The following is a 14,206-nucleotide window of genomic DNA, read 5'->3' as shown; positions in this document are numbered from 1 at the left end:
CTCTGCTGTCTCCAGCCACCAGCCCAACTTTGCCTTCTCAGCATCCCTTGGGGCACAATGGCTGCTGTCCCCTGGGAACTGGCCTTCCAAGGGGCATTGTAGGGGCAGGTGGCTGGCACTGGCTGTGCCGAGAGACAGCTGGTATTGTGGTGCCCATAATTAATGAGACAGCTTTGGCAGCTGCTCCCCAGCCCAATCCAAGGGACTAGGCAAGCAGGAAGTAAAAATATTCCTGTCCTAGGAGGGTGCCTGGCCAGTGAGGTCGGCAGTGGGCTGGCCCTTAAAGACAAGAGGCATTTAAGAAGGATCCAGTTTTGCTTCCTCCTGCCCAGCACCTGTTGTTGTTGATCACCCCACTCACCCCAAGTCCCTACTGACTCTTCTCTTTACCTGGGGGGAGAGGGGTAGTCCTTCCTCTTGTCTGACCCTCATCCCTGTTGCTGCAGAGGAGACCCAGCAACGTCATGGATGCTAAGGGGCTGGTAGTTGATGTACTTTCCTCCCCTCCTCAATCCCATGGGCAGTGGCAGGCAGCTGGGAAGAATGGGGTAGGGTTATTTTTAGTAGTAATAATTCATTTAGTCAGTATTCATTCCCCAGACATTGCAGAGCACCCACCATGTGCCAGAGGATACAGTGCTGACCAAGACACAGCTTACAAACTAAGGAGAGAGAAATACATTAATCAAATACACAATGAATAAATATATATCAGCTGTGGGAACTAGACATAACAAGAGTGGTTAATAGGGAAACTTGGTATTAAGTGCCTACTACGTGCCATGCACTGTGCTTGGCATTTAACGAACATTTCCCTGTTTAGTCCTCACAGCCTTGTTGCATGCATGCTAAGTCTCTTCTGTCATGTCCAACTCTTTGAGACCCTGTGGACTGTAGCCTGCCAGGCTTCTCTGTCCATGGGGATTCTCCAGGCAAAAATACTGGAGTGGGTAGCCATGCCCTCCTCCAGGGGATCTTCCTGACCTCTTATGTCTCCTGCATTGGCAGGTGGGTTCTTTACCACGAGCGCCATGTGGGAGGCCCCCACCACCCTGTTAGGCAAGTCGTACTGTGTCCATTTCACAGATGAGAAACTTAAGGCTCTGCAGCTTTATTTAATCGTCCACCCAAGTAGGTGGCAAAGCTGGAATTGGAAACCCACTTCTGCCTGATGGCAAAACCCCAGCACAGTCCAAGGCCTCTGGCTCTGAGGCTGACTGCATGTCACCTTGGGAGTCTTTTCTCCTCAGGCCTCCTTCTGGCTTTGCTGGTGGCTGTGGAGTTGGAACAAGCCTCTGGTTCTGAGTACCCTTCAACTGGCCTGAGGCCTGGGTTCTCTGGGGGGCTGAGAGGCCTCTCCAATGCCGGGTCCCCCACCACCTCCTTCCGCTTCCTCCCACACTACCAGGCGGCATGGCGCCTCTACTCCACCGATGCGAGCCGGGCCTACCTGACGGCCACCTGGTACTACTACGATAGCCTCCTCCCGTCCTTCAGGTAGGCCCTCCCGTGGGGGGCAGGGAGGTGGGTGGCTGGCAGTAATGCCCCTGAGGACAGATGGCTGGGACACAGTCCTGGAGGCTGGGAAGGGGGTGATGGCTCCCATGGGGGCCTCTGGGGCTGGCTCTGCAGAACCTGTGTAATCCAGAGCCTGGAGGATCCTCTGTCCCACTCTGTTCTGCCAGGGAAGACGGGGACATTGGACTCAGGGCTGAGCCCTGGTCCTGGCAGTCTACAAGCTCCCCCAGAGCAGCTGCCCCTTGGGGCAGAGCCCAGCCAGCTCGCTCCCCTCAGTCTGAGTTGGGGTCAGCGTTAGCCCTTGGAGTGGATAGAGACACTGTGGTGTGGGCAAGAATGTATGTGCCAGAGTTAGGTACTAACACCCACCCCAACACCCCACACATGCCTGCTCTTACTGTACCAGGCAGCAGCAGCCTTAGGGCCCAGAAGTGGGTTCACCCCACTGGCCCAAGCTGGGGTAAGACTGCATGGGGTGGCTCCACACAGGAGGTCATTAATAGCATCTCCAAGGTTCATGTGGCCAGGTGCCTGGCCACACCCTGGGGCGGGAATGAAGACCTTGGAGAGCGGCTCAGCACCGAGGGCTGCGAGGGAGGTGGGGCCAGGCTGCAGTGTTCAGCGTTTCTGCGGCTGCCTTTTTCACCTCATTAGTTCTCGCAGAGCAGCTGTTGCGTGATCCCACTCACCCGTACACCTGGCTGCCCCCTCCGTGCTTCCTCAGCCTTAGGGGGCTTCCCAGGGGAGGGGCAGGAGAGAAGGGGCTGGGAAGGGGGCCTCCCAGAATCACACTGGCTCCCCCACCTCTCCACCTGGCAGAGGCAAGCGCCCACCCCAAAGACAGGGATGGTGGTTAGATTATTAATAGAAAGAGCCCTTCTTTCTAGAAGCAGTCCTCAGGACTCAAGGCCAGGCCCTGGGAAGTAGGGCAGGGGCTAGTTTGTTAGAAATATGTGTGTGATGGGAAGGAATGATTTGGGGGTGATGGTCTTGGGTCCTCTGGGAAGAGAGTCAGAGCTTGGTTGGGCAATTCTGGGTCCACTGGTCCTTCTGCTCCCTGGACCTCAGTTTCCTCATCCGTGCAATGGGAAGGCAAAGAGAGGCGAGATCTATTTCTTGGGTTAGAGAAACAGGAGATGGCCTGGAGAGTTCAAAAGAAGCTGAGCCCTCAATCTAGTCTCGGAGAACCCAGCATGAGGGCTGCAGAAGGAAGTGGGCTGCCTATCAAATCTCCCTCCTCAGCCTCAGTTTCCCCTAAACTCCAGTCAGATCTGGAGGGCAGGATTTCAGGGCTGCTGCTGGCCTCCAGGTAGGCACGGCTCCGCGTGCAGGCACTCTGCTTGCTGAGCAGTGAGGTGGATTTGAGGTCTCTGCCTTCCCCCTTGGGAGGGTGCCCCCTAGTGGTGCCCATCCAGCACAATCATACCGGGCATCCTTGAGGGTTTCCCAGGAGCTAAGAAGAGAGAAGGAGAGAGGAAGGCTACTCTCCCGTTCCCACCCCTGCCTATGCGGGCCTGGTGTGTTCGCTGAGCATGTCCAGACAGGCTGGGCCCAGGGGGAATCCATCGGGAGCTCAGGGTCCTCAGGTGGGGGGCGGTGCCAGGGCCCTGCCTGCCGCTGACGGCGCCCTCTCCTGCAGAGAGCTGGCCCTCTTGTTTGAGCACGTGCAACGGGCCCGCAACGGGGGCCTACGGCCCCTGGAGGTACGGCGGGCGCCGGTACCCGACGGAGCGCCCTCCCGTTACCCGCCCGTTGCCACCTGCCACCGGCCGGGCAGCGCCTCCTTCTGCCCTGGGGAAAGGTAGGGGCCCCCCGGGGCTGCCACCTCCTCTTGCTTCTCCTCCTCCTCTTCCATTCTCTGTCTCATCCTCTCTTGGACCTGTCTCCAGCCACTGTGTGGGTGTCTGGGCCTGTGCTGGGGACTCCCAGGCCTTTTCAGGAGGCCTGGGCAGTTGTCATCAGATGGCCTGACAGGTATAGACCGACGGTCTCTCTGGAAAGGCCAGAGTTGACTCACCGTTTCGTCACCTGGGACTCCAGGGGCCTGAGTCGGGGAGATGTCCACACCATCCTTTCCCATCACCTCCTCCATTCATTCCATTGTCCTCTTTCTTTCTCTGTTTCCACGTCCCCCTCACTCTTCCATCCCTGCACCCCCATCCCTCCTGGGAAGCTGGAGAGAGGAGGAGGCCGCTGGCCACAGGTGCTTACGGCTCAGGTAATCGTGGGCACCGTCCCGGGGTGTGAGGGCTGGGGCCCCACCTCCCCAGCATGTTCCTCGAGAAGGGGCTTGACACTGAACTCGCCTCTTGGGAAGGAGATGCCAGCTGGAAAGAGAGCTCTGTGACTAAGAACTGCTGAAGGGCCTATGTAAACTCAACCAGTGACTAATGCTCTTGTCTTGTGCAAGCCTCATCCACAGCTTTGCTAATCCCAGAGCCTCCTCCTGGGATTCTCCCACAATGCCTTTCTTTCTCACGGAAGGACATTTTGCTGTCCTGCCAATCTCTCTCCCCTTGACCTGCCTCTCCTGGAGCTTTTGCATCTTAAAAGAACAAAGAAAGAACAATGCTTACCCCCACATAAATGTTCATAAATAGTGGAATTTCAGGCATACTTGGATAAGGGAAGCTCACTAACTCACTGTATATGGGAAAGTGACTATTCCTACAGAGGTATAGCTTTGAGGCCAAGGGTTCAATCCCCACCCGCTCTCGTCATCATCCCCTGTCCTCTGCCCATTGGTTTGTTTTATTTCATCTTTGCATTCACCCCTGAATCAGTCAGGTGGACATTTGGGCCTTGAGCCTCAGGTGTGATTCTGAGCCCCAGGCTCAGAACAAGGGAGGGGAACAGAGGTGAACTACTTGGGGATCAGAAGGAGACGCTATGAAAGCCTCTGCTGCTTGGTGCTGTGTGTCCTTGAGAAAGTCATCAAGCCACTCTGAGCCTCAGGGTTCTGGGCAGAAAATTAGCAGTGTGAAGGCTGCTCAGGGGCTGATCTGGATTTCTGGGCTGAAAAGGCTCAGGGAACAGGGAAGAGGGGGTTCTGGTGCAGAGATTGCAGGGAGCAGAATTCCTTTCCCGGTCTCAGTGAGGGCAGTTCTGGCCAGGGGCTGAATAAGAAGTGAGAGAAGAGGGAGACCCCTCTAGGTCTCTGGGAGGAGGGGACGTGTGATTGGCCAGGCCAGGCTGGAGGTCCCTGGACCAGGGTCCACGGTGCAGCCCATGAATATTGTCTGTCTCTATCTGAATGTCCCACAGTGTTATCCTTGCCCCGACCCAACCACAGCAGACAGGCAGAAGCTCAGAAGTTTTGGCATTTGAGCAACCCTGCCCACAGCCTGAGCCAGGGCTCTTTGCAGCTTCAGTTCACTCTGGTCTCACTTTGCCTGAGTAGGAAGGTACCGGAAATGGAGATTATCCTGGACCCCAGCATCTGTACCACCTCCCACAGCTGCTTTGGGTCTCTGAGCCCCACAAGGCCTAGGAACAGATGACCACTGAGGGCTCGGCCATCACTAACTCCCAGCCTGTGCGTGTCTGCCCTGCAGTGTCTGTGTGGCTAGGGCTCCTGGTGATGGTGGTGGAGTACTCCTTATTCCCCAGACCCCAGGGGGCCAAACGGTGACTTCTAGGAGATTAGTGTGTGTGTGCTAAGTCACTTCAGTCGTGCCCAACTCTTTGCAACCCCATGGAGTATAGCCCGCTAGGCTCCTCTGTCCATGGGATTCTCCAGGCAAGAATATTGGAGTGGGTTGCCATGCCTGCCCCCAGGAGAATCTTCCTGACCTAGGGATCGAACCCACGTCTCTTATGTCTCCTCTATTGGCAGGTGGGTTCTTTACCACTAGCACCACCTGGGAAGCCCCCTAGGAGATCAGGCAGCAGACCAAACGGCCAGATCCTTAATCTTGGCTGTCTGGGCCCTGTGGGCTGGGTGCCCAAGACTCCACCCCCTAAACACACACACACACACACACACACACACACACCTGGTTGGCCACAGCCTTAGTGGTGCTTGTGGATGGATCCAGGCTGAGCATGTTCCCAGGATGACAAGGACTTCCTGAGGGGTGGCTGTGCCAGAGCCAGCACCTCTCTCTGTGGGTTTTGCGATGAGACGCTAGGACAGTGGTTTTCAGAGCATGGTCCCCAACTTTCTGTGTCGGCATCCCATGGGACATCTGTTCATCATGCAGAGATACCTGGACCTCTCCCCAAGCCACGGAATGAGCATCTCTAGAAAAGAGGCATGGAATTCTGCATATTTAACATGCTCCCCATGAGATCCTTATGCAAAGCTGAAGAACCTCTGCCTTCTAGGCATGTGGGCTAGAGGATGATTTGAGTCGGGGGGGTCCTTCTCTCCTACCAGCCACAGGAGGCTGGCCCCATCCTGGCAGCTCCCCATGCTCCGCCCACCTGCCTCCTTCCCACTAACCTCTGTTGTGTCTTGTTCTCCACTTTCCAGCCAGATGTTTAGTAATAAACGGAGTTTCTTTCGGATCCACGCCAGCTGGAGACCGAGGTACCCCCTCGCCTGCTCCTCCTGTCCCGCTTCTCCTTGCCCCACCCAGTTCTGGGGCTGGAGAGGGAGACAGGATGGGCCAAGGACAAGGTGCATGTGCCTGCCGCCTGCCGTCTGCCTTGGGGCCCTGATGAGCCTCTCGCCTTCCTGGGGATGCTTCTGCCAGGTCTGGGGACCTGGGCTTGGTCCCCAGTCTGTCAGGAGGGACACCTACAGGAGCCTTGGGATGAGTTCTGGCTCTGCTGCTGATGCTCCCCCACCCCAGCCTCATGTAATCTTGGCCAGATTGCTTTCCTTCTGTGGACCTCAGTTTCCTATCTGTGGAATGGGCAGATTGAACTAGAGGCTCTCAGAGGGTCCTTCCCACTCTGACTTCTTCCAGGCCTTTAGCTTCCTGGCTTCATACTGCCCACTGAGGTCCTAGCAGATGCCCGAAGCGGCTGGGGTTGGTGCCTCCTTCACCAACTCCAGAGCCCAGTTCTTTAGCCGCCTCACCACTACATTCCTTGGTACCTGCCCTGTGCCAGGCCCTGCACTAGGAACATAGTGATGAATAAAACATGGTGCCAAGAGAGTTGCAAGGAGTAACTGCCATGTGGTGTGAGCAACACAACTCAAGGAGGAAGCAGAGGGTGGCGAACACCAGGGGGAGGAGGTGAGAGAGCTTGGCTGTTGCAGCCCGTCGTGGAGGTCGGGAGCTAAAGCTGGGTCACAGAAGCCCTGTGAGAACCTCATTCTGTTGGCACTGCCTGGCAGCTGGGGCTTAAGAGTCCTGCGCATCCCAAAGTGCCTTGGCAGCCTTGTGGATTGAGGCGGGGGAGGGGGCTGGGGCAGGAGGAGGAGAGGGGGACAGAGCTCCTCGCTGCTCGACCCAGAAGCAGAGTTTCTTAGAAATGTGGCTCCGTTCTGAATCTGGCTGGGGGCCTTGGGTGCAAGCCTTCTGTGCCTCCACTTCCTCAGATGTAAAATGAGGGTGATACCAGGATCTGTTTCCACTCAAACTGTGCCTGGCTCAGAGGAAGTGCCAGATAAATGTTGGCCTCACGCAATTTACTGTTATGGTATGCGCTTGGAAACCACTGCTGGAGGGAACACGTTGGGGGGTAAAGCCGAGGAAACTCTGGGTCAGCTGTCCCCCTTTGCAAGATTCCTTGGGCTCTGTGGGTGTGATGGGCAGGAAGGGCAAGGCCAGGGCTGTTTCCACAGTCTCGAAGAGAGAGGCTATATTCAGCATCAGAACAGGTAGGCTGCCTCAGACCCTCTGTGAGCCTGGTGTTTGGCAGGCAGATGGACTGCTTAAAGAAATCCCTGTGGAAGTGAGCACAGGCGTTGGGTCCAGCCAAGCAGTCAGAAGGCAGCATGTGCCCTGAGCTTGCCCTCTCTTTCAGGGATGCCCCAGTTAAATTCACACACCTGTCCTCCAGCCACCAATGGTGCTGAAATCACTGGCACCACTGATGTTTTGGGCCAGAAAATTCCTTATTGTTCGAGGCTGTCCCATGCATTGTTCAGCATCCTTGGCCTCTACCTAGATGCTAGGAGCACCTCCCTCCCTGCCTCAGGGAGACAACCAAAAATGTCTCCAGCCAAATGTCCCCTCAGTTCAGTTCAGTCACTCAGTTGTGTCCGACTCTTTGCGACCCCATGAATTGCAGCACGCCAGGCCTCCCTGTCCATCACCAACTCGTGGAGTGCACTCAAACTCACGTCCATCGAGTCGGTGATGCCATCCAGCCATCTCAGCCTCTATCGTCCCCTTCTCCTCCTGCCCCCAATCCCTCCCAGCATCAGAGTCTTTTCCAATGAGTCAGCTCTTCGCATCAGGTGGCCAAAGTATTGGAGCTTCAGCTTCAGCATCAGTCCTTCCAAAGAACACCCAGGACTGATCTCCTTTAGAATGGACCAGTTGGATCTCCTTGCAGTCCAAGGGACTCTCAAGAGTCTTCTCCAACACCACAGTTCAAAAGCAAAATGTCTGCTAGTGAGCAAAATAACCCCCAGCTGAGAATTACTGCCAGAGACCCTCTCCTGTTGGCTCCTCCCAGAGAAAGAACACAGCTTCTGAAGTCACAGAAAACTGGGTTCCAGTCCTTGTTCCATGCAGAGAAGCTCTGTGACCTTGGAGGCTTAGGCACCCCCTTCCATATCTGTAAAATAGGGGTGGTAACTGGAACCCGCCACCCAACGTGGCTGAGAGCCGAAAAGGCTCAGGCAGTCGGCCTGGACCTTGTGTGCTCTTCTGATGTCCACTGTGTGCCAGGTTCCTTTCCATTTTCTTTGAGCTTTTAGGCTCCAGAGAGACTGACATGAGCCATTTTCTGGGCCCTGCCCAAGGAGCTGGAATCCAGGGCCACTGCTGGGAAAACAGCACCTTCTTATACTGAAAAGGAGCCCAGGGTCTCTGGCTGGCTGGAAAGTTACAGAATCCCACAAGTCAGGCTAGAAGCTCCTTCAACCATCACAGAATCAGAGCTGGAGAGAGACCTTTCAAGACCTCTAGGGCAAGTGCCCACACCCCTTCCTTCATGAGTCCTACTGAGCGCAAGCTCAGAATGGCTCACACACTTCTCATGACAGGGAGGTCAGCCCCTTTCCCCAGAACAGCACTGGAGTGATGTGCCAGGCACAGAGGTCCAGACTTCTGGGCCCTTGGCTGACTGTCAGGGCCTTCTCTGCCCCTCTCTCTTCCTCTGCCCCTTGAAGGAGCAGAGGACAGACGGGGTGGTCGCACGGACTGGGTGGGGTGGTGGGTGCTTGCCAGCATGAGAAGAGCCTGAAGGAACTGCTCTGCAGAGGAAAGTTTGGGAGAGCCAACCTCAAACTTCAGTTGGAATCTTTGGTATGTGCTGAGGAAATCCTGGGCCAGCCAACAGCATGATGGATTGCAGGGAGCCACCCCATCCTTCCCTTCTGATATCCTCAGGGCCCCCATCCTTGTCCTATTACCTCTCCCCTCCGGGCAGAGGTCCCTACTCCTAAGGATGGCCCTACATACACCCCAGCTGCCTTCCCAATAGCACCTTCCAGGGCCTCCCTCCCCTCAGCACCTTGTTCTGTATACTCCATCCCCTATGCCCGGGCATGGAGGACCCCGGTCCCCACTCAGCTCTGAAACTAGAATCTGTCTCCTGCTCAACCCTTGATCTGAAAGTCTCTGAGACCCAGTGACACAGTGTCCCACCCTGATCCCTGCTCCCTGTCTGCATCAGAATTCCCCCAAGACTGGCTGGTGTTCTCCTGAGCTGGGGCCCCGGACATTCGAGATACAAGGGCCCCAAAGCTGTCTGAAGGGGGCCTTTCAAGTGGCAAACACGCAGGGTGGTGGCGTTGACACCGCCAGGAGGCCTCTGGATGGGGACGTTTGCACAGGTCCCATTCGGACAGCGATAACACGGTCCTTGAACCTCTTGGACAGAGTTACTCTAGCAGGCACTGGGTACGCTGGGCCTGTCCTGGGGCACCTGAGGCCTCCCCTCACCTGTCTCCTTCCAAGATTTGGAGGATAGGTGAGGAGTTTGGGTGTGGGAAGGGGAGTCTAAGGGCATACACAGATGTATACACGTGTCTTCACGTGTACATAGACGTGTAGGTGCTGTTGAACTGCAGGCTCAGGAGGCAGTGGGAGGTCGTGTGGGCAGGATGTCAGTCTGGGTGGACAGAGAAGAACAGCTTACAGACCTTCACTGGTTTGGGGGTGGGGCCCACCGGCATGGCCTGGGCATACGTGTGGGCCCAGCAGCTAGACCCACAGGGCTAAGACCCCCAGCAGGCCAGGACACTGCACACCTCCAGGCTGTGATTTCATTCACACAGAAATCTGAATGATGGAGACCTTTGGAATTTTGCAGTGCACTGCCTATACAACTGTACCAGGTCCTAAGGCCCTGACCTGACCAGGTGAGGTCAGATAGCTCCAGCGGTGGGCAAAGGAGGAACATAGGTACACACACTGGCACCTGTGTGCATACAAGCACAGACACTACACACGTACACGCACACACCCTCAATTCCACACAGCCGGCCCACGTGCACAGAGAGGAGCTGGGGGCCTAACTCAGTGTGCTTGGCCAGGTGAGCTTCTCCATCCCTCAGCACCTTGTCTGTCCCCAGAGGGGTCTCTTGCCTCCACCCCCCGCCCCCCGGCTGGGCCAGGCCCAGCTCCCAGTCCACTGTCTGTCTCTGACTCCCTTCTTGGGTTTCTGCCACTCTTTCCACTCTGACATCTGTCTCCTGTGCACCCTTATCTGTCCGGGCAATGATGGGTGGGGGTTGGGGGTGGGGGTGGGGAGTGGAGTTGTTCAGACTGATCCTGGATTGGCTTCTCATAGGAGTCAGGGCCCCCCTTACCACACCCATGTTCCATCCTAGGAAGTCTCCGCTTGGAGGAGAGTCAGCCCCAGTAGCTGCCCCCAAGTCCCAAGTCAGCTGTGTCCCCACTCACACCTACCCCCAGCTGCAGCTAACTTGACTCTCTCCCCGACCTGACCTGCCCTGCCAGCAGCCGGATGGGCATCAAAGACCGCATCCGCATGGGCAGCTCCCAGCGGCGGACGGGCCCCTCCAAGCAGCACCTGGCACCTCCGCCGATGCCCACTTCCCCGAGTAGTGAGCAGGTGGGTGAGGCCAGCAGTCCCACCAAGGTGCAGAAGAGCTGGAGCTTCAACGACCGCACCCGCTTCCGGGCCTCCCTGAGACTCAAACCCCGCACCTCGGCTGAGGGTGAGCCCCTGCAGGTCTGGGGCCAGGACCCGCTGAGGATGGCAGGGCGGGCCTGGAGTCTGGGCTGGGGGTGGGAACACTTGGTTCTAGTCCCAGCTTTGCAGCAGATTGAGCATCTTTGGGCACCAGTCTTCTGGTCTGTAAAATGGGCATCATAATACTTGCTTTGCTGGGCTCCAGGCTGTTTGAGAATCAGAGGAGAATATAGAGGTAGCATTTGGTAGTGGTTAAGAGCATGGGGAGAAGGGATACAAGTATATATACGCCTGAGTTGTTCTACCATAACTACCATAACATTGTTAACTGGCTATGTTAAGTTGCTTCAGTCATGTCTGACTCTTTGTAACCCTATGGACTGTAGCCGGCCAGGCTCCTCTGTCCATAGGGTTCTCTAGGCAACAATACTGGAGTGAGTTGCCATGCCCTCCTCTAGGGGATCTTCCTGACCCAGGGATTGAACCAGAGTCTCTTATGTCTCCTGCTTTGGGAGGTGGTTCTTTACCACTAGCACCACCTAGGAAAACACCAATATTTAGAAAGAGAAAAAGAAAAAAGATTGGGGAACACATGTACACTCATGGCAGATTCAAGTCAATGTATGGCAAAACCAATACAATATCGTAAAGTAAAATAAATTAATTAATTAAAAAAAAAATACGTGACAAGAAAAAAATAAAAAAGAGCACAGGCTTTGGAGCCAGGCTGCCTGGGTTTGAATCCTGGCTTTGTCACTTACCTTGGGCAGGTAACCTAATCTCCCTGGGCTTCATTTTCCACGTCTATAAAATGGGGATAGTGAACATATCTACTTCATAGGACTGTTGTGAGGATTATATGAGATTATCCACAGTAGGTGAACAGAAGAGTTCTGGAATATAGTAAGTGCTCATCAAAAGCTAGCAGCCTTACAAACATGCTCTGGAAGGAGCAGGAGGCCATCCGTGCTGAAGAGAGCCCTGACTGTGCACAGCCCCACTCTGGATTATCTTGTCTACTTCTCTTAACAATAGCAGGGTTGTGTCTATCCCCATTTTACAGATGGGCAGACTGAGCTCTCTCAGCAAGGAAATGGCAGAGCTGATATCCTTAAGCAGGTCTGTCCAACTCCATAGCCCATGCTCCCCACCCTGCCCGTTTGCTGGCCCAGCCTGTGGATATGAGGCTGTGAGCCTGGTGGGGGCTGCATTTAGAGAGGTGGCTTTTTGGAGTTCTAGCTCTGTTCCTGACTTACACTGTGACCTGGGTAAGCTACTGCCCTTTTCTGTGCCTTGGTGTCCTCTTCTGAAAAACAGGATTGGACCAAATTCCCTGGAAGACTTCTCCCAGCTCTGACATGCTTCAGGCCCCTGGGTGGTGGTGGGGGCGGGGGTGTAGAGGGGGGTGGATAAGGATGGAGGTTAAGGACAGGAACTTTGGAGGGAGGGGACCCAGCCATACTGCCTCTGTCTGTGCTGTATCAATCCCCCAACATGCTGCTGGCTGACCACTCTCTTGGTCCTTTCCTGGAAAGTTACAGAACTCCACAAACCAGTCTTTGGAGGGTGCTGGTACCTGGGACCTGGTTGGTACCCAGGGCCTCCTCTTTCCTGCCAAGAAACTGCCTGACCTCCCCACCCTTTGTCCCCAGTGGGGCCAGGACAGCATCACCTGTCTCTGCAGTGCTGGGCACCAGCCTTGGAGAAGCCATTTCTCTTATCCCAGGAGGAGAACGACTTGCTTTAGAGGCTTCCTCCATAGCAGAGCTGGGGCTGGGAGCCCCGCCCCTTGATTCCCTCTTGGCTGAAGGATAAGGCTGATGTGAGAGAATGCGCAGATGCCTCAAGCCCTGTGTCACTGTCCTGCATGGTGGAGCCGGTGGGGCTTCCTCCAGGGCTGTGTGCAACTTGCCCTAGGCCAGACAGATGTGCCCTAAAGTGGTTCCTGCTCACCGGCCACCAGGCAAATGTGTACACAGGGCAGATGGGCCTGCAGCAAACTGAGGTGTTTCCCCTGGGTAGGGCAGCTGGGAGGCAAGAACCTGGTCTGCTTGTGCCCCCAGGAAGGCTCTGGCCCCTTTCTGGGGCTCTGTCTTCCTCTCTGTACCCCTCAGGGTGGTGGTAGGGATTGCAAGCACTCCCTTCTGCCACCGCCACCTGGGCCCCCTGCTCCTGACTTTTCAGAGGGCCCCTCAGAGGAAGTAGCGGAGGAGAAGAGCTACCAGTGCGAACTCACTGTGGACGACGTCATGCCCGCTGTGAAGATGGTCATCCGTTCCGTCAGGTGAGACTGAAGCAGGAGGTGGGCCACCTACCACTGCTCCCCATCTGGGGTCTGCCCTTGTGGCCAGGCCTGGCCTAGCTCCTGGCATACCAGCTGCTGCCTGCCTGGCACCTTCAACGGTGCTGGCTGGCGGGGTCCCTGGAGAGTGGGTGGGGTGGGGAGGTGGCATATGGCTCCCGGCTGGGTTGGTGCAGACTTATCATGTCGGGAGGGCTGGCCAGGTGGGGCGGTGGGCATGGCTGCCCACCACAGTCCCTCTACTCACACTACAGTCTTCTCCCTGCTTCTCCCCCTTACCGCTCTCTCCCTGAATGTCCAGCTGCCTCCTCTCTCTCTCTCTCTCCCTAGCTGTGTATCAGCAATCTGCCTGGCTCTCCCTGGGTCTCTGTCTTACAGGCAGTTTCACCCCACCTCTGTGTCTAAGTCTCATCACCCTCTTGCCTCCGTGACTCAAACTTACTGTCTTCCCTCGGGAGTCTTGACCTCAGCCTGTCTGTTTCCCCCAGGATTTCCTCTAGAGCCATACTGTTCAAACTACAGGTCACAACAGTTTGGAGTCAACTTAGTGAAATCAATTTAGTGGTCAGCACTCAAAAAAGAAAAAAGAAAGTATCAGAGTGCATCCTTCATAGTAAGAATAAATGTTTATGAAACTTCTATTTCAGTTATGTGTGTATGTTTATACTAGTTTCTGTAAACTATTTCTTATCGTAGTTCTTGGTCAAAAAGTTTGAAGGACCCTGTCCTCCTGGCTTCACTGGCTGTCTCCCTTAACAGTTCAGTGGGGACCAGAGTCCCTGAGCTCTTTAGCCATGTAGCCATGGATCTGGCTCCCAAACTCCTTGGAATGGAGTTCCAGCCTAATCTCTGTGTCCATCCGGTAGCTCCAGTTTCACCCCTAGGCCTTCCAGACTCATCCCCCTCTCTTCCCTAGCTGATTCACCTGTCTGCAAGCCTCTTTCCTTTGTGTTCCTTTTAAATCAAAATCATCTGGACACCCCCTCTCCCAGAGAGTCTGAGGCCTCTCTCCACCCCTCTTTTATGCATCCTGTCTCTCCCCTCCAAGGGACCAGCTTCTGCAACACAACACCCAAGCTTCCCCCTGGCCCAAGTCAGCTCTCCTTGGCCCCTCACACTCAGCACGCCCCAGTCCTGCTCCCCCTCCCATGACCCCATGAT

General features: G+C 55.6%; 1 protein-coding gene across 1 annotated transcript in view; it reads left to right on the top strand.

Annotated features, from left to right (window-relative positions):
- Positions 1–14,206, top strand: part of KCNQ4 (potassium voltage-gated channel, KQT-like subfamily, member 4) — a 42,304-nt gene that overhangs the window by 19,035 nt on the left and 9,063 nt on the right. The window contains exons 10-13 of the mRNA XM_010862810.1: positions 1,409–1,497; positions 3,158–3,319; positions 10,548–10,768; positions 12,928–13,027. Of these exons, the coding sequence (XP_010861112.1) occupies positions 1,409–1,497; positions 3,158–3,319; positions 10,548–10,768; positions 12,928–13,027 (572 nt within the window). The remainder of the gene's footprint in view (positions 1–1,408; positions 1,498–3,157; positions 3,320–10,547; positions 10,769–12,927; positions 13,028–14,206) is intronic.

Source organism: Bison bison, unplaced genomic scaffold (assembly GCF_000754665.1).
Source record: "Bison bison bison isolate TAMUID 2011002044 unplaced genomic scaffold, Bison_UMD1.0 scf7180017864484, whole genome shotgun sequence".
Lineage (NCBI taxonomy): Eukaryota > Metazoa > Chordata > Mammalia > Artiodactyla > Bovidae > Bison > Bison bison.
Note: the sequence above shows the minus strand (reverse complement) of the source record. Positions and strands in the feature narration are given on the sequence as shown.